At 42.3% G+C, this 21,869-nt stretch overlaps 1 protein-coding gene across 1 annotated transcript in view; it reads left to right on the forward strand.

The window, feature by feature from the left end:
• tpcn3 (two pore segment channel 3) overlaps positions 1–21,869 on the forward strand; it is a 55,164-nt gene that overhangs the window by 11,658 nt on the left and 21,637 nt on the right. Inside the window, exons 4-9 of the mRNA XM_072277624.1 lie at positions 4,494–4,622; positions 6,413–6,529; positions 8,280–8,398; positions 9,765–9,866; positions 15,136–15,262; positions 20,658–20,859. Of these exons, the coding sequence (XP_072133725.1) occupies positions 4,494–4,622; positions 6,413–6,529; positions 8,280–8,398; positions 9,765–9,866; positions 15,136–15,262; positions 20,658–20,859 (796 nt within the window). The remainder of the gene's footprint in view (positions 1–4,493; positions 4,623–6,412; positions 6,530–8,279; positions 8,399–9,764; positions 9,867–15,135; positions 15,263–20,657; positions 20,860–21,869) is intronic.

Consider the following 21,869-nt stretch of genomic DNA (forward strand, 5'->3'; position numbering starts at 1 on the left):
CAGACGGTGATGCTACCAATTCGAATGCTGTCCACGATGCACCTGTAGAAATTTGCAAGAGCCTTTGATGACGAAATAAAAATGCATTTTGCATCATGAGTCTTCGTAACTTTCTAAATTGAAGTTTATTGAAAGTAGTCTGTTGAATAATTTTAAGGCAATTGTAAATAGATACTTGGCAAGCAGGGAATTGTAGATGGATATGCAGAGTGAGGGTCACAGTGAGGTCACTTATGATCTTATTTAAGAGGAACAATGATGTGGAAACCTCGCGTTAAACAAGGAGAACCCCCTGGTTTGGAATATCCCTGCCTGGAAAATATAATTATCAGATGTCTTGGAGAGGAAGTGACAGGAATAAATGAGAGATTTTCTATTGCAGTTTGTGGAGATAATTTTAAACTGAACGAATAAGTGGAATGTAATTCTCTGAAATTAGTTGTTATTACATTTTGGAATATACAGTGCATAAAGCTCACAGGGGTTGAGAGTACAAAAAGATGCTGCAATAGGATATCATGATAAATTGTGTTAATGCCTAGGGCTCCAACTGTTTAAAACATATACATCAGTGATTTGGGTGAAGGAACCAATAGCATGAAACATTGTAGGAATGGGATTTGAGGAAAATACGAAAGGTTTCAATATGATTTTTACTTATTGAGATAGTGTGGAATAGGCCCCTTGGCCCTTCAAGCCCGACACTCAGCAACCCCTGATTTAATCCTAGCCTAATCACGGGACAATTTACAATGACCAATTAACCTAGTAGCTAGTACATCTTTGGACTGTGGGAGGAAACTGGAGCGCTTGGAGAAATCTCACGATTTCCATGGGGCGGAAGTACCACTGATTGATTGAATGCACGATTATTTGTAGGTGCAATATAAAGTGGATAAATGTGAAGTTGACCACTTTGGGAGGAAAACCAGAATTACAGAACATTATTTAAACTGAACAGATTGGGAACTGCTGAAGTACAAAAGGACAAAGGATACTTTTCGTCACTGGTCACTGGGGAATAAAATGTGCGTGTACAACAAGCAGTTAAAGTGCCAAATAATATTTTAGTGTTCATTACAAGAGCTTTCAGTACAGAAGCAAAGTTATCTTATGACAATTGTACAGGATCCTGGTGAGACCAGGCCTGGGTCTTGTGTGTAGTTTTAATCCTTTCCCTAAAAATACGGGTGTGATTATCTAAAGATTCACCAGACTGATTCCTGGAGTTTGGAGAAGTCAGTCTGGCTGGGTCTGTATTCACTAGAGTTTTGAAGAATTTAAGGAAATCCCACTGAAACATACAAATTCTGTCAGAGTTAGGTTAGATGGGTTGTGGAGAGAATATTTCTCCCACTGTTTTCAGACAGAAGGTCACAGGGTCTGATATGTGGTGAGACCTTTATTGAATGAGATCAGAAATCTCTTCTCTGAGTGTGCTGTACCCGTGGAAAGTCCTTACCACAGGATGGTGAAGAATAAATCAATATGTGTGTGTTTAAAGGGGAGAGATAGTTCTCAGTGCACAGAATACTGAGAGATATAGGGAGAGCATGGAAATAAAGTACGGGGTTGACCATGATTATAGTGAAAGGCTCAAAGATTTGAATGACCTACTCATGCTCCTGTTTCTCTTTCAAAAGCTTTCAAAGTAAATTTATTATCAAAGTACTATATTCAAACCTGAGATTCATTGTCTTGTGGGCATACTCAATAAATCCATAGAATAATAACCACACCGACTTGGGTGTCCAAACAGTGTGCAAAAGACAACAAACTGTGCACATACTAAAAGAAAGAAATAACAATTAATAAATAAGCGATAAATATTGAGAACATGAGATGAAGAGTCCTTAAAAGTGGGAACATTACAATGATGGGACAAGTGAAGCTGAGTGAAGTGGTCTCCTTTGGTTCAGGAGTCTGATGGTTGAGGGGTAATAACTGTTCCTGATCCCAGTGGTGCGAGTCCTAAGGCTCATCTTGCTGTTGGCAGGAAAAAGGTCTTTCATGTTGTATACTAAACGTTTTTCCTTCTGGTGTTTAACAGTCATGGAACTGGGGAACTGTATGGTAAAGAAATGGGTTTATTTGTGTTCCTTGTCCGTGCTGGCTGTGATGCTCATCTACGCTAATCCTATTTTGCCCACATATGGGCTGTGTCTCTCTACATCTTTCCTATCTAACTACCTGTACAAATGCCTTTCTAAATGTTGTAATTGTATTTCTTTCTCCCATTTCCTCTGGCAGTGGGTTCTAGATAGACACCAGTCTCTTAAATCTTCTTTAAATTTCAGATCTCCTTTAATTTTTTCCCCTCTCACCTTCAAAGTGTATCATCTAGTTCTGGACACTCCTGTCCTGGAAAAAAAAAAGTCTCTGACTATCTGTCTCTCTGATTGAGTCTCCTCATAATTTATAAACCTCTACAAGGTCACCCCTCAGGCTCCTATGTTCCAGCAGGAAGAAAACACAGCTTACATAATCTGTCCTTATCATTACAGCCCTTCGCTCCAGGTAACCCTGATGAATCTTTTCTGCATTCTCTCTATTGCTACCATATCATTTTTGTAGTGTGGTGAGCAGAACAATATACGATATCCTTAACAGAGGTACAGTCGACGTTTCAGGCTGAGACCCTTCATCAGGACTAACAGAAGGAAGAGTTCAGTTAGTCCTGACGAACAGTCTCAGCCTGAAATGTCGACTGTACCTCTTCCTAGAGATGCTGCCTGGCCTGCTGCGTTCACCAGCAACTTTGATGTGTGTTGCTTGAATTTCCAGCATCTGCAGAATTCCTGTTGTTTACAATATCCTTAAATGCAGTCTTTGTTCATGAGGATTTAGAAGGTAAGAAGTCCTATTGAAATGTGCAAAGTTCTGTCAGGACGATATAGCAGGCGGCAGAGAGAATAGATGCGGACTAACCAATGTTTTGTTGAAGTCTATTGATTCATATGATATTTTTGTGTTTGGACTCTGGACAATGGATTGGAACTCCCATTAATGTCTGACTTTGTGCACACAGTAAAGGCCCTTTGCATTTTGGAATTGAGATGTATGTTAATTTATCAGGAAATTTTCCAAAAATATTCTTTGATGTTCCCAGTCCCTGAGAGGAAAATATGCACTGACCACAAAACAGAGGAAGGATTGAATCTCAGTCGTGTCACCTTTGGACCTATTAAGATCTCGAACTTTAAAGCCAGCTTTTCCTCCAGATGTGAGCTCAGCATTGAGTCGTCCTTCTTTTACACAGGTCAGAGGCCAATGGCAACTTGTGTAGCTGAAGCTCTGCCTGTCTCTTTGTGGCATACCTGGAACAGTCTTTGTTTCAATCCTATTTAAACATCTTTCTTGTTTATTGGGGACTGCATCATTGCTGTTTCCTGCATTAAAACAGAACTTAAAAAGTTTATTGCTCCAACTGCTGGTTTCCACCATGTTCACTTGCTTTGTTTCTGAATCTTCCATGCTCTTTATAGGTCATGCTATCCTCATTTCTGAGGATAAATAAGCAACAGACATCCAAAGACACTTGTCGCTATCAGAACCATACCACCCCCCCCCCCACCCTTTCTGGTAGAGGTATCATTCCTTCACAACACCCACCCCGCCCCCACTCCTGTGAGGGGCGTGGCTTATTCTGCCTGTCAGTTGGTTAGTTAGTTGGTTAGTTTAGGAACTGCAGCTGCTTTACCATTGGTTAGCTGCTTGGTGTCCAGTTTCAAATATCCCAGGTATAAAATAGCATGTGGAAAAGGCTTTCCCTCACTTCCTTTTGTTTAAGGCAAGTGGTGCACATAACTATTGGGAAGGTATGCTCTGCGTGTGCTTTTAACTAAGCATGTTTGTTGAATATTCAGCTGTGTAGTTTCTGTAACTTGGAGCATGACTGTTTGGTTGAATTGCTACTGTTTGTAAATAAATGATTAATATACCTATTCCCAGTCAGTGTTTTCACTCGCCAGACCTGCGAGCCTGATAAAACATTACACCTTCACCTCCTCTGTCTCTATCATCTCTGTTCTGATGACAATCTATCTCCTTCCTACCCATAGTTGCTTCTTCTGTGATGGTTCAGAGTCCCAACTGCATCGCATTTATTTCTTTTGAGAGTTCACTGAGCCCTCACCTGCATCGCATTTATTTCTTGCACCTCTTTTCTTTTATCTCTCCTCTGATTTATCGTTGGTCATGGGCAGCTTCCTTCTCAAATATTTTTGCTTTTCTTATTTTCTAACAAACTTCGCCTTTTTGTAGTTGTACTTTAACAGAGCAAACATGCGCAAATAATATTTGTCTCCAGTTCAATTAGTTTTGTTTGGTTTCAAAAACTACTACTTTTAAAGCACAAATTATCAAATACTGTAAATGTCTTGACAGTGGTTTTATCCATTTGGGACCTTCAATGACATCTTTTTGTAAAATATTCAATTCCCAGAGTTACCACTTTCAATAATTTATCACTTGCTTCTTTTTGAACTTGACAGGTTACTTCAACCGTAGAATTTATTTGTCTGCTGATGTTTACCATTCGGCTCTGGCATTTCTCAAAAGTCACTCCCACAAAAGTGTTTTGGAAAGATGCAAAGAACATCTGTGTTATTGTTGGCATATTGGTGAGTGTATAAATTGAATAAACCTGCAGGATTTTTACTAGTTAGGCATTCCCAACCTTTTTTATGCCATGGACACCTACCATTAACCCAGGTTGGGAATCCCTGATCTAGGTAATCAGCAGTCTGGGAATCAATGTATCAGGATATGGAGCAATGTAAGCAAAAGATGCTCCTTTGTCAATGATAGCAGGAGAAGTCTTTCCTGAATGCAGGTGAATCAGCGCCAAAACAAATGACCTGTTTTTTCAGCCTTTTGTTGTTTGTTGGATCTTGTTTTAATCACGTCGATTGTCATGTTTACCAATGCGTCAGAGAAAGAGTTAAATTTACCACGAGTCATATTTGACTGCCCCTTGGTTTGTGCAAAAATGTGTAATGCAACATGAAGATTTTAAGACAAAATAGTGTTAGTTGGAAATGTGGGAACATTTTGAGAGTGTTAAATTGTACCCGTGTTGGCGCGTGGCCAAGTAGTTAAGGTGTCGGTCTAGTTGATCTGAAGGTCGCTAGTTGGAGCCTCAGCTGAGGCAGCGTGTTGTGTCCTTGAGCAAGACACTTAACCACACATTGCTCTGCGACGACACTGGTGCCAGCTGTATCAGCCCTAATTCCCTTGCCTTGGACAACATCAGTGGCGTGGAGAAGGGAGACTTGCAGTATGGGCAACTGCTGGTCTCCCATACAACCTTGCCCAGGCCCGCGCCCTGGAAACCTTCCAAGGCGCAAATACATGGTCTCACGAAACTAACGAATGCCTATTAAATAGTACCCGTTCACAGCCTTGAGAGTAGATAATGATTCAGAGGTCCAATTTAATGTCAGAGAAATGTATACAACATACATCCGGAAATGCTTTTAACAACATGCTTGTCTGAGAAAGGGAAAAAGATGTGCAGCTATCACCTGGTACCATACCATGAGAAAGTAGTAGGGTAAGTGGTTTCAAGGGTATACGTATATAAAAAGGGGCAACCTTCTGTGCTGGGGTACTCTTATTTTGGATGGCAGTCACAACCAGATGAAAGGCAAAGATTTTGAGAGAGAGAATGGTGGACGTAGCTGTTCGAACAGCTGGGATTCCTTCCAGCATTATGTCGATCAGTTTAATGAGTGGCTGATAACAGTTCATTGTATCCTGTCAGTCTGTAGTCTTTGAAGTGGCTAATGAGCAGTTTTCATATCATCTAAATAAAATGCTATCTTTACAATTTTCGACACGTACACGTATTCGCAAATAAAGGACTTATTCTTACTTCAGAAAAGAACAAGGATCAAATATTAAAATATATTTGTTACATTTGGCTGTGTTTACAAAATGGAATAAATGCATTTATTAAAGGATTTGTAACGCAACATAATGTGCTTCTTAAAATGCTCATCTGAAGCTAATGGCTGCAGGTGGCTTAATGATAACTGAGATTCCACTTTCCCAATTTCTCTCTTTGATTTATTTAAACCTTTTGAAAAATGTTTTTGTTTGATGTTCTGCATTTCTTTTTGTTGCCTTTCTTCCCTTCTCCTCCACGCTCCATTCCCTTTATGTCCCTAGCACACTCCTCAACTCCCTCGAGTGTCACAACACTTGAGCTGCCTACATCCCAGTGCATGCATTTTCCATCGGGAGGATAACATGAAGTTATTTATCCTTGTGTAACCCTAATTTTTATGTCTTTTCCTGCTCCATACTACTTTATGCCAGGCTCCTGCAAGTTTCTGAATTGAGTTCTAATGTGATTTGCATTAACTGTCTGAAGTCATTGTTTCTAAAATGATCCATTGTCCACTTACAGCTCACATCAGTGGATATGATTGTATACTTGGTTTTAATAGAAAATGGATATCCTGCAGTCAGGTGGTCAAGAGTCTTGAGACCACTATTTTGTGTAAACTTCACTGAAAGTCGTCAGGTGAGCCTTATTTATTATCTGATTAAATGCCCTGGTAATAACCAGTTTAACTGTCATAAGATATAGGTGTTTTTGAGACCCAGCTGTTATTCCCTGTCCCTAATTGCCCTCGAGAGGATAGTGTGAGATGCCCCTTGAACTGCTGTAAAACTTCTGATATGTGTACTATCAGTGGATAGGGCATTTCAAGACTTGGACTGGGCAAGATGGAGGGTCTGTGGGTCAGGATGGTGTGTGACTTGGAGGGCAACCTGCGGTGGTGGCGTTCTGCTGTCCTATGCAATAGATTATAATCCTGCGGTTGCAGTATGTACCTTGTACAGTACTGTAATAACTACACAAGGCCCTCCAACAATGCCTCCCTAAACATGTGGTTTCCACTGTCAAGAAAAGAGATAAAAGCAAGGGTGCGAACTCCACCTGCAGAATCCCGTCCTTGTCGTGTCAGAAAGAGTACAGTCATGCACTTGGTAGGAGGAATAAAGGCATAGACTATTTTCTAAATGAGCAGCAGACAAATAGTGAATCTGTGGACTGCTCTGCCACAGACTGTGGTGGAGGCCAAGTCTGTGGGTATATTTAAGGCAGAAGTTGATATTTCCTGATCGGACAGGGCATCAATGGATATGGTGAGAAGGCAGGTCTATGGGGTTGAGTGGGATCTGGGATCAGCCATGATGGAATGGCAGAGAAGACTTGAAGGGCTGAATGGTCTAATTCTGCTCCTATGTCTTATGGTCTAAAATTCAAAATTCCGAGCTGCAAAGGGACTTGGGAGTCCTCGTGCAAGATTCCCTAAGGGTTGTATCAATGTGAGGAAGATAAGTACAGTGTTAGCATCCATTTCAAGAGGACCAGAATGTAAAAGCAAGGATGTAATGCCGAGGTTTTATAAGGTACTGGTGAGGCCTCACTTGGAGTATTGTGAGCAGTTTTGAGTCTCTTGTCTAAGAAGGATGAGCTGACGTTAGGGAGGGTTCAGAGGAGGTTCATGAGAATAGCTCCAGAAGTGAAAGGGTCATTGCATGAGGAGCAATTGAAGGCTTTGGGCCTATACTCACTGAAAGTAGAAAAATGATGAGGGGGATTCTCACTGAAACCTATCGAATGTAGAAAGGCCAAGATAGAGTGGATGTGGAAAAGATGTTTCCTATAGTGGGGGTGTCTAGGACCAGAGGCCATAGGCTCAGAGTAGAGGGATGTCCATTTAGAACAGAGAAGAGGAGAAATCTTGTTAGTGGTGATTCTGTGGAATTCATTGCCACAGGTGGCTGTGGGGATTAGGCCATTGGGTGTACTTAAGGCGGGGGTTAATAGATTCTTGATTAGTCGGGCATGACAGGTTACGGGGCGAAGGCAGAAGAATGGGGTTAAGAGTGAAAATGGATCAGCCAGGGTGAAAGGCCAGGGCAGACTTGATGGGTTGAATGGCCAAATTTTGCTCCTTTGTCATGTGGTCTTATTCCTTCACGATTAGGTCTTAAATACTGGATCTAACTACTTTATCACACCGTGGATACATCTTCAGCAGAAGTTCTTCAGTAGTGTAACATACTGGACCATCATGGGCAGATGGGGAGGGACATTAAATACCCTGCACATTAATTATTACCAAAAAGAAGGAAATCTTATAGTCTTCTCAAATGCTGTATGTTGTGGTACTTTGTAGATCCAACGTGTTGTGTCACGATAGGAGCTAACTTCAAACCCTTGTTTCCTAATGTAGTTGCTAATGTTTCTTTCATTTCAGCTCAGAAGGGCCTTCAGGAATATCCGCAACACTCTCCCAGAGATCAGCTATGTCTTTATACTCTTTATGTTCAGTGTTGCGGTGTTTTCCCTTATGGCTTTGAAGTTGTTTGCAAAAAGGTAAAGCTAATGGATCACTACAGTTACTCTAACTCTTGCATTTTCTTTCTTGCCTATTTCACATGTCTAAGATCATTCCATAACCTGCTGCCAATTTGTGTCCAAAACAAACATATGTAACCTGAGCAATTGCATAAGATCTTTCTAATTCGATTGATGTAGTTCGTTTTGAATGAAATATGTCGTAGTATCTTGCTTATGAAATAACTGCTTGAATGGTCTTTCCAAAAACACCACGGTTCCATTAACAGAAACTGGGTAAATAAAGAGTTGTATTTTTCTGAGCAACGCACACAAAATTCTGTATGAACTCAGCAAGTCAGGCAGCATCTATAGAGGAAAATAACAACCGGAGAGGAGAGGAAAGAGGCCGAAGCCAGAATGAGAAGTGAAAAAAAACATTTTGCCCCTTCCACCGCTGTTGATGCTGCCAGCATCCCTATCTCTTCCATTTCCCTGGTGTATTCAGACACTGGCCATATGGACTGCCATGGTGTATTCAAAGACTGGCCATATGGACTGCCATGGTGTATTCAGAGTGACCAGATTGACTTGCCATGGTGTATTCAGAGTGACCAGATTGACTACCATGGTGTATTCAGATACTGACCAGATTGACTACCATGGTGTATTCAGAGTGACCAGATTGACTACCATGGTGTATTCAGATACTGACCAGATTGACTACCATGGTGTATTCAGATACTGACCAGATTGACTACCATGGTGTATTCAGAGTGACCAGATTGACTTACCATGGTGTTTTCAGACACTGACCAGATTGACTTACCATGGTGTATTCAGGTACTGACCAGATTGACTACCATGGTGTATTCAGAGAGGGGGCAGACAGACTACCATGGTGTATTCAGACACTGACCAGATGGACTATCATGGTGTATTAAGAGACAAGCCAGGTTGACTTCCATGGTGTATTCAGATACTGACCAGATTGACTACTATAGTGTATTCAGAGTGACCAGATTGGCTACCATGGTGTATTCAGACACTGACCAGATGGACTACCATGGTGTATTAAGAGACAAGCCAGATGAACTACCATGGTGTATTAAGAGACAAGCCAGATGAACTACCATGGTGTATAAATTCCTGCTACCTTGATCTTTTTGATGTTAAAAATATTTATCTCAATAAAATCAAAATTCTGCGGCTGACTGACAGACCAAGCGATATCTGTGGGGAAATTTTGTTAATGTTTCAGTAAATGACCATCAGATTTACCAGGTTTTGTGCACTTAAATGAAAAAAACTTTCTGTATGTCTTCATAGATGGCCTGCCCTTTACATCCTCCATCATAGATTCTAGTTTGCATTCCATAATATTAATACACCCTTTGTTTTACAGAAAACTCAGCACAGTAGAAGGAGCGGCATATTTCAGTAATTACTTGGATGCATTCTTCAGTCTTTACGTGCTAGTGACAACAGCCAACAGCCCAGACATCATGTATGTGCTTCCAGGCATTTTCATGTTAAACATTTGGTATCTGAATGTTTAATACATTCATAATATTATGCTTTACTGGAAACTAATGGCCAATGTAGAGACTTCTAGATTCTGCATTGTATTTTGTCATTCTTCAGTACTCGAGTGTAAAGGAGAATGAAATTATTGTTACTCCAGTGTGGCCATACATACACAAGGTTAACTTCTATACGTGGACTGATTGTATGTACATGAGGAACACTCGGTGTAGGAGTATCTGAATATACGGAAATGATAGTGACAAAGTAACTCTTGGGAAAAGGAACTCTTCCAGGTAGCAGCAGGGAAAATGATAACACAGTGGGACGGTGACTTGATGGTAAAACTTTTCTTACTGGAGATTAATAATTGAATCTGAGTGAAGATGAGTACAGTTGGAGTTACACTATTGGAGTTTTTCGAGGAGGTTACCAGGAAAGTGGATGAAGGGAAGGCAGTGGATATTGTCTACATGGACTTCAGAAAGGCCTTTGACAAGGTCCCGCATGGGAGGTTAGTTGGGAAAATTCAGTCGCTAGGTATACATGGAGAGGTGGTAAATTGGATTAGACATTGGCTCAATGGAAGAAGCCAGAGAGTGGTAGTAGAGAATTGCTTCTCCGAGTGGAGGCCTGTGACTAGTGGTGTGCCACAGGGATCAGTGCTGGGTCCATTGTTATTTGTCATCTATATCAATGATCTGAATGATAATGTGGTAAATTCCATCAGCAAATTTGCTGATGATACAAAGATTGGAGGTGTAGTAGACAGTGAGGAAGGTTTTCAGAGCTTGCAGAGGGACTTGGACCAGCTGGAAAAATGGGCTGAAAAATGGCAGATGGAGTTTAATACAGACAAGTGTGAGGTATTGCACGTTGGAAGGAGAAACCAAGGTAGAACATACAGGGTTAATGGTAAGGCACTGAGGAGTGCAGTGGAACAGAGGGATCTGGGAATACAGATACAAAATTCCCTAAAAGTGGCGTCACAGGTAGATAGGGTCGTAAAGAGAGCTTTTGGTACATTGGCCTTTATTAATCAAAGTATTGAGTATAAGAGCTGGAATGTTATGATGAGGTTGTATAAGGCATTGGTGAGGCCGAATCTGGAGTATTGTGTTCAGTTTTGGTCACCAAATTACAGGAAGGATATAAGTAAGGTTGAAAGAGTGCAGAGAAGGTTTACAAGGATGTTGCCGGGACTTGAGAAACTCAGTTACAGAGAAAGGTTGAATAGGTTAGGACTTTATTCCCTGGAGCGTAGAAGAATGAGGGGAGATTTGATAGAGGTATATAAAATTATGATGGGTATAGATAGAGTGAATGCAAGCAGGCTTTTTCCACTGAGGCAAGGGGAGAAAAAAAACCAGAGGACATGGGTTAAAGGTGAGGGGGGAAAAGTTTAAAGGGAACATTGGGGGGGGGCTTCTTCACACAGAGAGTGGTGGGAGTATGGAATGAGCTGCCAGACGAGGTAGTAAATGTGGGTTCTTTTTTAACATTTAAGAATAAATTGGATAGATACATGGATGGGAGGTGTATGGAGGGATATGGTCCGTGTGCAGGTCAGTGGGACTAGGCAGAAAATGGTTTGGCACAGCCAAGAAGGGCCAAAAGGCCTGTTTCTGTGCTGTCGTTTTTGTATGGTTTCTATGGTTTCTAGTATTGGTCAAAAATGAGGTTTTAATCACCCACAGAAACTACAGGTTGCAGAATACTTTGAAACCTCTTAAATGATCAGTACTATTAATGAAGTAATTGTGTTTTAAAGCTACTGATAGTTTCCCACGTTGGACACTTTTTGAGATTTTTACACTGCATTGCAGCGAGCTTTCTAGAAGTGTGTATCCTGTTGTGTATTATTAAACCATAAATATCAGAGAAGGTACAGATTTCATTTCCTGACGTGCTGAATTAATTATCGGCACACAACATAATCCACATCTTGGAAAGTTTACACATGCAGGAAAACACTCCAGACGAATGTTCATTAATTTCAGGATCATGAGGGTTGGGTTAGATTATGACCAAGATTTACCTGTGCTGCTCATCCGTTTGAATATTGCTGTCTGTATTTGCAGACAGAGAATAGCCATTTGGATGAGTTGCTGGAGAAACTTCAATTACCCACATAAATGAACTCAAACAAAACATTCCATCTTCAGATGTAGAAGGCTGGTGAGCTTGGGAACGAAGCAATTTTGTGAAATCATCTAAATTTTGAATACATGTCACAGAGCAGTTTGCCTAGTGGATGTGATGAAACATTCCCACGGGTGAAAATTAATTTTAAAAATGAACAGAATAGACAACTAAAGCTAATAAATTTGCATTGGGACTAGTAGTGGGGGGTGATTTGTACACTCACAAGTTTCTCAAGTATGGTTGTTATGTAAGGTTAAAGCAGGGGCTCCCAACCTAGACCCCTTGGTTAATGTCAGATTGTGACTACTCTCTCTGTTAATGTGGCTTGAGCCAACGTGGCAGAAGAGCAAAGGCAAATGTGTTGGAAGATGGTTAGCTACTCTGTCGAAGCAGCGATGGATGCTGGAATTGGACCAATTTTGGCTTGAAACATTATTGTGCCTTATCAGAGAAGCTTTTGCTGAATATAGAAATGGTGCTTGTGGTGTAGTAAGTAATATTGAAGCAAAAGGAGATAAATGATTAAATTAGATTAGATTCAACTTTATTGTCATTGTGCCGAGTACAGATACAAAGCCAAAGAAGTGCAGTTAGCATCTAACCAGAAATGCAAAGAATAGTGTTATTTACAAAATAACTGCGAATAAAAAGTAAGTGCTACAGCACACAAATATAAAAGTACTGAGACAGTACAATACGGATGCAATACTGCTTAGCGCTGTGATGTGAGTTTCAGCAGGGTCACAGCCTCAGGGAAGAAGTTCTTCCTGTGCCTGCTGGTGTGGGAGTGGAGGCTCCTGTAGCACCAACCAGATGTGAGGAGAGTGAAAAGTCCATGGTTAGGGTGAGATGCATCCTTGATAATGCTTTTCATCCTGCCCAGGCAGCGTTTATGGTAGATGTTCTCAATGGTGGGCAATTGGGTGCCAATAATCCACTGGGCAGATTTCGCCACACGCTGGAGCGCTTTGCGGTCTGATATGGGACAATTGCCATACCACACTGAGATGCAGTTGGTGAGTATGCTCTCAATGGTACTGTGGTAAAAGTCCGTCAGTATTCTGGGACAGAGGTGAGCTTTCCTGATGCTGCAGGTCTATGGCATGGTCCATGGCAGAGGAAAGCAGACTGCTATATTGGTAACAAAATAGAAAGATGAGCTGAAACCTCAAAGGAGACTCTTGGGTCAAAAAGACCAATGCCATTCGGTGGGAATTCACAGCCTGTTTGCGTCATGTTACATGTAAGGACAAATCCGTAGAAGCTTTTATGTTGTTGAATCTGCTACACTTATTGTGACATCATTGGATAATGTGACTGACATCCTCAATAAAGTAAATTTCAGGCATCACTGGGTAAGCATTTGGAATGAAATTTGCCATCTACGTGTGACAAAGTATGTTGTTTAAGGTAAAGCAGAATGTGCCTGAGATATTGGGCAGGTCAGGTGGCATCCGTGGAAAAAGAAAAGGTCAACATTTCAGACCGTATGCCCTTCATCAGAATGGATTTCATCAACCAATTGTTTTTCCTTGCCAGCTAGCATCTTTGCATATGTACAAAATGCAAGGGTAAGGGGCTTATTAACAGGTCTGAGGCAATGTTTTGTGGCTTTAAGAGAGTCGGTTTAGGTAGAATGCTGATCATAAAGTGTGGCAGTGGTATAGGTGAGACTAAAGGCTGATTTATACTTCTGCGTCAAATCGACGCTGCGGGTACGGCGTAGCTGCAAACCCTATGCAGAGCCTACGTGGATCCCTACACCGTAGTCTGACGCGCACCTCTCCCAAATTGTAACTACGTGTCGCAGCAACGCAGACTGCAACAACTGTGATTGGTCCGCTTGGTAGCATCACATTTCCTCGTACGCTGCAATAGCTTCCCATTGGGCGACTGAAGGGCAAGGAAGGAACTCTGGCTGCAATGTTTTCCATAAAGCTTTACAGACCTCTGAAATTATGGAGGACATATTTCGCTTTTACGAAAAAAGACGCTCGCTTTAAACTTGTTTACCCCGAGAAAGACTACCATGACCATGAAGCCTTGCACGGGCAGGTGTGTGCACATGCGCGATGTGCCCGAATTGCAGAGCGACGCAGACACACCGGCACACAAGTATAAATGCTCACAACGCGCGTAGGCCACTTGCGTAGGTTATGGCGTCCATTTGACGCAGAAGTATAAATCAGCCTTAAGGCTCACTTACAGTAGGAAGCCCCCAGTCAGAAGGAATATCTGTGATTGGTAAGCAGATCAAAGTTGTGGAGGTAAGGAAGATTCTAAATATTGCATTTGGAGATAAGAAGCATAAACACAAATTGAATCTGATCATCCTGTTTAAAAAATTCCATTACTGCAGTGTCCAGTTTGTTCAGAAATCCCAGTGGTTCTGCATCTCTCTCACTGAGTGCTGGTTTCCCCCGTTCCTTTTTAACTCTGTGGGACCGACTCTCTTTCAACATTCTGAGGACACTGAGCCATCAATGTGATACTTTAAAGCGAATTAAAAATGTGTTAGATAGTTCCTAGTAACTTTGTAAATCTGTTATACATACTGGATTAATGGAGTTTTTGCATATCCAGCGACATCTGTGGAGAGAGAAACATTTGTGGCCGCTTATCCCAAATACAGTACATGAATTCATTATTAAGTCCCAAAGAGCTACAATTTTCCAATTAGATGCTAAGGCGCTGTTCCTCAAGTTCAAATTGGTCATTGTTGGAAGAATGTAGGAGGCCAAAGTTGAGTCAGGGAGCATGGAGAGTTAAGGGAAGGACGCTTGAGGGTCTGGACAAAGTGGTCACCCAAGTTGCGCTTGGTTTCTCCTGTATTGTGGAGACCACATCTGGACACCATGTAAAACACCAATGTGTGAACTCAATTTCACTTGGAAAGACTGAGCCCACGGATGTTGGCAAGGAAAGGGTTAAAGAGCAGATGTGCAATCTCCCTGCAGTTACTCGGCCGTGTGCCCTGATAAGGGGAGTGGTGTCTGGAGATAGAATGGCAATTATGCCACTGCTTGTAGGACAAATTCTAATTCAGACTGTTGTGTTTGGCTTGTGAAACATCTGCAAAATGTGATTTATTCTGTTTTTTTTTTCAGGATGCCTGCCTATGAGGTCAGCTGGGCTTATGCAATATTCTTTATCATTTTTATAATAGTGAACACCTATGTCTTTATGTCTCTCTTCCTGGCTGTTGTGTACAATGACTACAAGAAACATTTGAAGGTATGTAATTGTGTGGAGGATGCAAGACCGTTAAAACATAATATGCTATTTTAAAAATTGAATTTGAGATAACCTTTATTAGCAACTTCTGGCCCCTAACGTCGCCTTACTTGAAAACTGTGCTTCCAGTACAAATTAAACTCTAATTTTTAAAATTCAAGGGCCATCTCAGTCTAGAATAATTATAAATATCTGAGTTTCTCTCTATTTTGTCCACAGCTCTGCAATCATTCTTGATGCTGCTTCCTGACCCTAATTATTTTATGTTCACCTTCCACGTTGTTCAATTAGGACTTTGCCTGTTATTGATACAAAATTAGTTTAATGGCTTTGAGGTTCACGCCACTGCTTAATTAACCTGTTAAATGCAACTTTGTGTTGACTACATATTTCATCTAATTATCTTGATTCTTTCAATAATATATTTTAATTATCTTCATCTGGTTTGTTTTCTTTGAAGTAGTATATAGTTCTAACGTAGTTAGTTTTATTGTTGAAATAGTCCTGGACTTGTTTTAGAATTGTTTGCGACTGTGTTTGTGCTTATAATACTTCTTCATTCTTTCACCCCCTTTCATCACTTACCTGAACAACTGTTGTGTTAATTGATTATCATTAAGTTTTGTACAGAAGGTGGAGGGTGGGGAATGGGGGACAAGTTCAGAGGTGATGTGTGCAACAAGGTTTTTAACAGAGTGGCAGCCGCCCGGAATGTGCTGTCAGGGATGGTGGTGGAGACTAATGTTACCGTTCATTCATTATGTACCATGTCATATGATGTAGGCGATCATGCTCTTTCCGTGACCATGATTGATCCTGGCAATTTTTGTTTACAGCAGTGGTTTGCCATTACCATCTTCTGGGCAGTGTCTTTACAAGAGGGGTGATGCCAGCCATTATCAATGCTCTTCAGAGATTGCCTGCCTGGCATCAGTGGTTGCAAACCAGGGTCTCTACACCTCCCTCTGAAATTGAATACTGGACTTCTTAACAGTAACGTCTCTTGTCCCTTTACGCTGAGCACTGGTCTCCCCAAGGCTGTGTGCTCAGCCCGCTGCTGTCATACCACCGTGTTGCGGGATTCAGCTCAAACCTCGTCAGGAAGTTTGCAGATGACAGAACAGCTTTATCAAGAACGATGATGAGACGGAGTATAGAGAGGAAGTGGAGCGTGGTGGATTGGTGTGAGAAGGACAACCTAAACCTGAATGTGGAGAAGACAAAAGGAAATCATTGCGGACTTCAGGAGGGTGCAGATGAATCATCCCCCTCTGCGAATACATGACTCCTCCACAGCGAGAGTTAAGTGCTCCAAGTTCCTGAGAGTTCACATCACAGGTGACCTCACCTGGTCCCTTAATATCACCCCTTCCTGAACAAGAAGGCACAGCAGCACCTCCACTTCCTAAGAAGATTGAGGCAAGCAAGGCCCCCCCACCTTAACTGCATTTTACAGGAGCACCACTGAGAGTGTCCTGACAAGTTGCATCTCCATCTGGTCTGGGAGCAGCCAAGCATCGGACCAGAAGTTCCAAAAAGGACTGTGAGAACAGCTGGGAGGATCAAAGGTTCAAAGGTCCAATTTAATGTCAGAGAAGTGTATACAATATACATCCTGAAATGCTTTTTCTTCGCAAACATCCACAAAAACAGAAGTGCCCCAAAGAATGAATGGCAGTTAAACATAAGAACCCCAAAGTACCCCCCCGCCGCAGCTTCCCTCCCTTCCGTGCGTAAGCGGCAGTGAGCAACAATCCCCCCCCCCCCACCACTGGCAAAGAAAAGCATGGGCACCACCACCGAGCACTCGTGTGAGCAAAGCAACAGCAAAGACACAGACTTGCAGTGATCCCAAAGACTTTGCGTTTCACCCTGCATTCAACATACCACTGGTTCTCTGTCTAATAAGGGAGAAAGGGATGTCTCCATTTTCCCAGTGAGTGGGGAGACATAACAAACAACTCACCATTTTATGATGTTAAAAGTCTGTTGCATCACTTTTTTTGAGCTCTGTGCCTGAAGATTGCAAAGATCCCAGGTCTTCGGGCCCATAGCCATAGATATTTCGACACTCCCGACAACACACGGGTCTCCTGCTGTGACACCGACCCTCGATCTGCCCGTCTCCAGAGCCCCGAGATCTTAGGCTTCCAAATCCGAGTTGGACTCTCAGGCCGAACAACGGCCAGCCCTGAAACCCCGAGAACAGGTCCCATTCCCACAAAGAACCGAAGTCAGCGTGTAACTCCAGGTCAGGGTCTTCAAAAGAACCCCGAAAGGGAAAAATAAAGCCGTGAAAGATGGAAATAGAGCTGTTTCCAAAGATGATAGCAAAGGAGTCACCGTTTAGCACCATCTTAACTTCGCTCCGCCTCATAGGAGGTCTTCCTACAATCCATTGGAAACATTTATCAACAGCACTGCGTACGCAGGACCCTTAGTATTATTAAGGATCCCAACCACCAATCCAGCATCCTCTTTGACTTTATACCATCAGGCAGGAGACTCTGATGCACAAAAACAAGAACTGTTAGAATGAGAATCAGCTTTTCCCCCCAGGCCATTAGGCTCCTGAACTCATGGCTGCATCATATTTGAAGTGTCACTGTTTAATCTGTTCTGTACCTTACAATATTTAATATTAATGCACTTTAGTTTGTTGCTCTCCTTCCATCCGGAAGGCGCTACAGGAGCCTCCGTTCCCGCACCAGCAGGCACAGGAAGAGCTTCTTCCCTGAGGCTGTGACACTGCTGAACCTCTCATCACAGCGCTAAGCAGTATTGCATCCGTATTGTACTGTCTCAGTACTTTTATATTTGTGTGCTGTAGCAGTTATTTTATTCACAGTTATTTTGTAAATAACACTATTCTTTGCATTTCTGGTCAGATGCTAAATGCATTTCATTGGCTTTGTATCTGTACTCAGCACAATGACAATAAAGTTGAATCTAATCTAATCTAATTTACGTGTAAATCGTCTCCTTGCCTTCATAGGCTATCGTGTGTTATGTGGGTTGTGAGCTTTATGCCCTGGTTCGAAGAAACGTTGTCTTGTTTCTATATACATTCCGTATGTTATATACATGCATGTAGTTAAATAACATTTCACTTGACTTGTGGTATGCACCAGCTACTCATACAACTGTCCACCACCTGCTCTCACAGCTTCATGTGACCCTGATCGGTGAGGGTATCGCTAAGCAGGTACTTCACCTTGACTCGCAGGCTGGTGGAGGGAAGGAATGCTTTGGTAGAGACGCATCTCCACCCTGCCACCCTTCCGGAGGGTGCTTAAGAGTGTCTTGGATGTGGAAAGAATGGGATCTAATTAGTTCAGCACAGCGTTGTGAGCTGAAGGGCCTGTCCCTGTGTTGTACTCTTCTTAAAAAGTGATTTGATCCTTGCAAAACTACAGAGCTTTGGTGCCACGAGGCAGCCAAGTAAGAGGCAGAAAGGTAGTTGCTGGTTGTGGCAGTTGTATAGTGAGGTATTGTAGGGTTAGTTTCATTTGCCACCATGTTTGGCACACACTTGATGGGCTGAAGGGCCTGCTTCTGGGCTGAACTGGTCTCTGTTCTATGTGTGGTAGCTGCTTGGATTGTACTTCTCCTCGTTTTGTATTTCCAGAGAATGGGTGTCTTAATAGCATTGCCTTGTAGCAGAGGCCAGCTGCTAGTGTACTCACTGCTGGACAGTACAAGTGTCCGGCAAGATGGCGCCAGTGACCAACGCAGCCAATGGTGATGTCCTGCAGAAAGTTCACAAAACTATTTCTTCCCTTAATTCTTTTCAATATGCTTATACTACTAATTTGTGGGCGATTGGGGCCTGTAATTTACATTTTGATATTGTGTTTTGGGCCAGCTGAGCAACCTGAGCCTTCTGCTGTCTGAGGGAATTTGGTGTGGTTGAGAGCAAGGCTGAGTACGGAGAGTGCCGCCTAATGGTGGAGAGCATACCCTTGATCAGCTCCGTGACTCACTGATATCGCCAATTTAAAAAAGATTGAAATCGATGAGGATGAGAGCAGACGGTGAGCAGGTGTTCAGCGCGGTCTGCCTGGGTTTGACTGGTCTCCCTCCCTCTCGCTGACTGCTGCTGGAGGGTGGTGCAGGAGTCTTGGACCTTGGGCAAGGTTCAATCAGCACGGCTTGTGGATTGCACTCGTTCTTAGAGGACTCTGTGGTTCATATTATTTGTTTCTGGTTGCTCTTTTTTAAATTGCTATTTTGCATGATTTTGATCAGGGCTCTTCGACGTGGACAGGTTCTGCGGCATGCAGTCAACGAACGACGCAGAGTTAAACTGGAACGAACTGAACGAAGCTGAACGTTCCCAGACCCTTTCAAGGACTCTCCAGTTTGATGTTTAAGATTCTGTGTGTTATTTGCCCCTTTGTTTGCATGATTTGTACTTTTACTTGCTTGTTAGGTGTTTTATGTTTTCTTTAAACAGATTCCATGCTGTTTCTTTTTCTGTGGCTGTCTGTAGGAAGACGAATCACAAGGGTGTATACTGCATACGTGCTTTAATAATAAATGTACTTTATACTTTGAAGTGTAACAGGTGTCAGGTGGAGTTATGTGCCTTCCTTTGTTTTCCTTTATTTTGATTGATTTGGTTTTGCATCATTTTAAATGTTTTGACATTTTATTGATTGCAAATTTTCTTTTAATTTAGTCTTAACTACATCTATCTTGGCTGAGTTAAGTGCCTCATCAGAGATGATTGAAAATAGTGGGATATACTTTGGTACAAACTGTCGACAGGCCATCAGAATGGCTATGGGAGTTCGTAGGTATTGGTGCCAGAATTGCCATCTTAGGCCTCATCACCTCTTGCTGACCTCAGCACCTCAGAATAACTATGGCAACATCACTCCCATCTCAGCTTTCAACCTTTGGGCCCCAAAAGTGCCATGGAGCGCTAATGCATCATGGGCCATGTCAGCACATTCTGGCTCAGCAAATATTTATTTTATTTTATCAGTGCAGAATAGGCCCTTCCAGCCCTTTGAGCTATGCTGCCTAGCAACCCCCCGATTTTATTTGGCCTAATCACGGGGCAATTTATAATGACCAATTAATCTACCAACTGGTATGTCTTTGGACTGTGGTGGGAGGAAACTGGAGCACCTGGAGGAAACCTGCATGGTCACAGGGAGAACACACAAACTTCTTACAGGCAGTGGCGGGAATTGAACCCAGGCCGTCTACATGCTAACCATCAACAAAGTAGTTTCTACAAACCCTGATGCAACTTTCTTAAATCTAAAAAGTGAAGAAAAAAAACTTCGGATGATATTTGTTTTTCGATTGACTTTAAGTACTGTATTTGCATTTCTGCTCTTGTATTTTCCATCATTGTATCAAAAACTATCATGCTACTTTCCAGAATGAAGTAAGAAAGCTAGTTTATATGAAGCATCGGAAAATGACTGAAGCATTTAACATATTGAAAACAAAGAATGGAACAGAATTTTCAGTCCTGGACTCTGAATGGAGGCAGCTGGTGAAACTGGTGGCACCCGAGATCCCCAGCTCTCATCGAGAACTGCTGTGGAGAGTTTTGGATGATGAACAGAAAGGCTTTATAGGTGAGAAGCAGTGGAAAGCAAAAAATCTTCATTGAAGATTGTTAGAATTTTGAATTGCAATAATTTTAAAGGGCAAGATCCATCGGGAATGGAGAAAGATGTTATCCAGAGTGAGTGCATGGTCTGTTTGTGCGATTCCCATTCCTCCTGAGGGTGAGTTTTTAGCTTAAGAGCACTATCCTTATCTGGGCTGAGGAAAGATATTTATCCAGTGCTGTTAATATCATTCATCGGCATCCACTCTTCCCCCCCTATTTTGAGCATGTATTCAGTTGGATTTTGAAGAGGGTGTTTATTCTGAAGCAAGTTTTATTCTGCCCAAAAATCAGAGCAAAATGAGGTTTACACAAACAAAATGTCAGAGGAACTCAACAGGGCAGGCAGCATCTGTGGGAAGGCATAAACAGTTGATGGTTTGGGTTGAGACCCTTCATCAGGACTGGAAAGGAAGGGGAAAGAAGCCAAATTAGGATGGTGGGGTGGGGGGGGGGAGGAAGGAGGATGAGCTAGAAGGTGAAAGGTGAAGCTAGGTGGATGGGGGAGGGGGGTGATGTGAGAGGTGGAAAATGTGAAGGGTTGGAGAAGAAGGAATCTGATGGGAGAGGAGAGAAGATCATGGAAGGAGGAGGGGCACCAGGGGGAGGTGATAGACAGGTGAGGAGAAGAGATCAGAGTGCAGCTAAATGGGGAATGGAACAAGAGGGGAGGTAGGAAAATTACCTGAAGTTAGAGAAGTCGTTGTTCATGCCATCAGGTTGCAGGCCACCCAGGTGGAATATAAGGTTTTGTTCCTCCACCCTGTGGATGGTTTCATTGTGGCAGTAGAGGAGGCCATGGACTGAGATGTTGGAATGGGAATGGGGATCGGAATTAAAATGCTTACAGGGATAAGTGCCAGGAGGGAGATTAGTGGGGAGGGACGAATGGACAAAGGAATCACAGAGAGAGTGATCCCTGTGGAAAGCAGAGAGCTGGGAGAGGGTGGTAAAGATGTGTTTGGTGGTAGGATC

This window comes from Mobula birostris, chromosome 2 (assembly GCF_030028105.1).
Source record: "Mobula birostris isolate sMobBir1 chromosome 2, sMobBir1.hap1, whole genome shotgun sequence".
NCBI classification, from domain to species: domain Eukaryota; kingdom Metazoa; phylum Chordata; class Chondrichthyes; order Myliobatiformes; family Myliobatidae; genus Mobula; species Mobula birostris.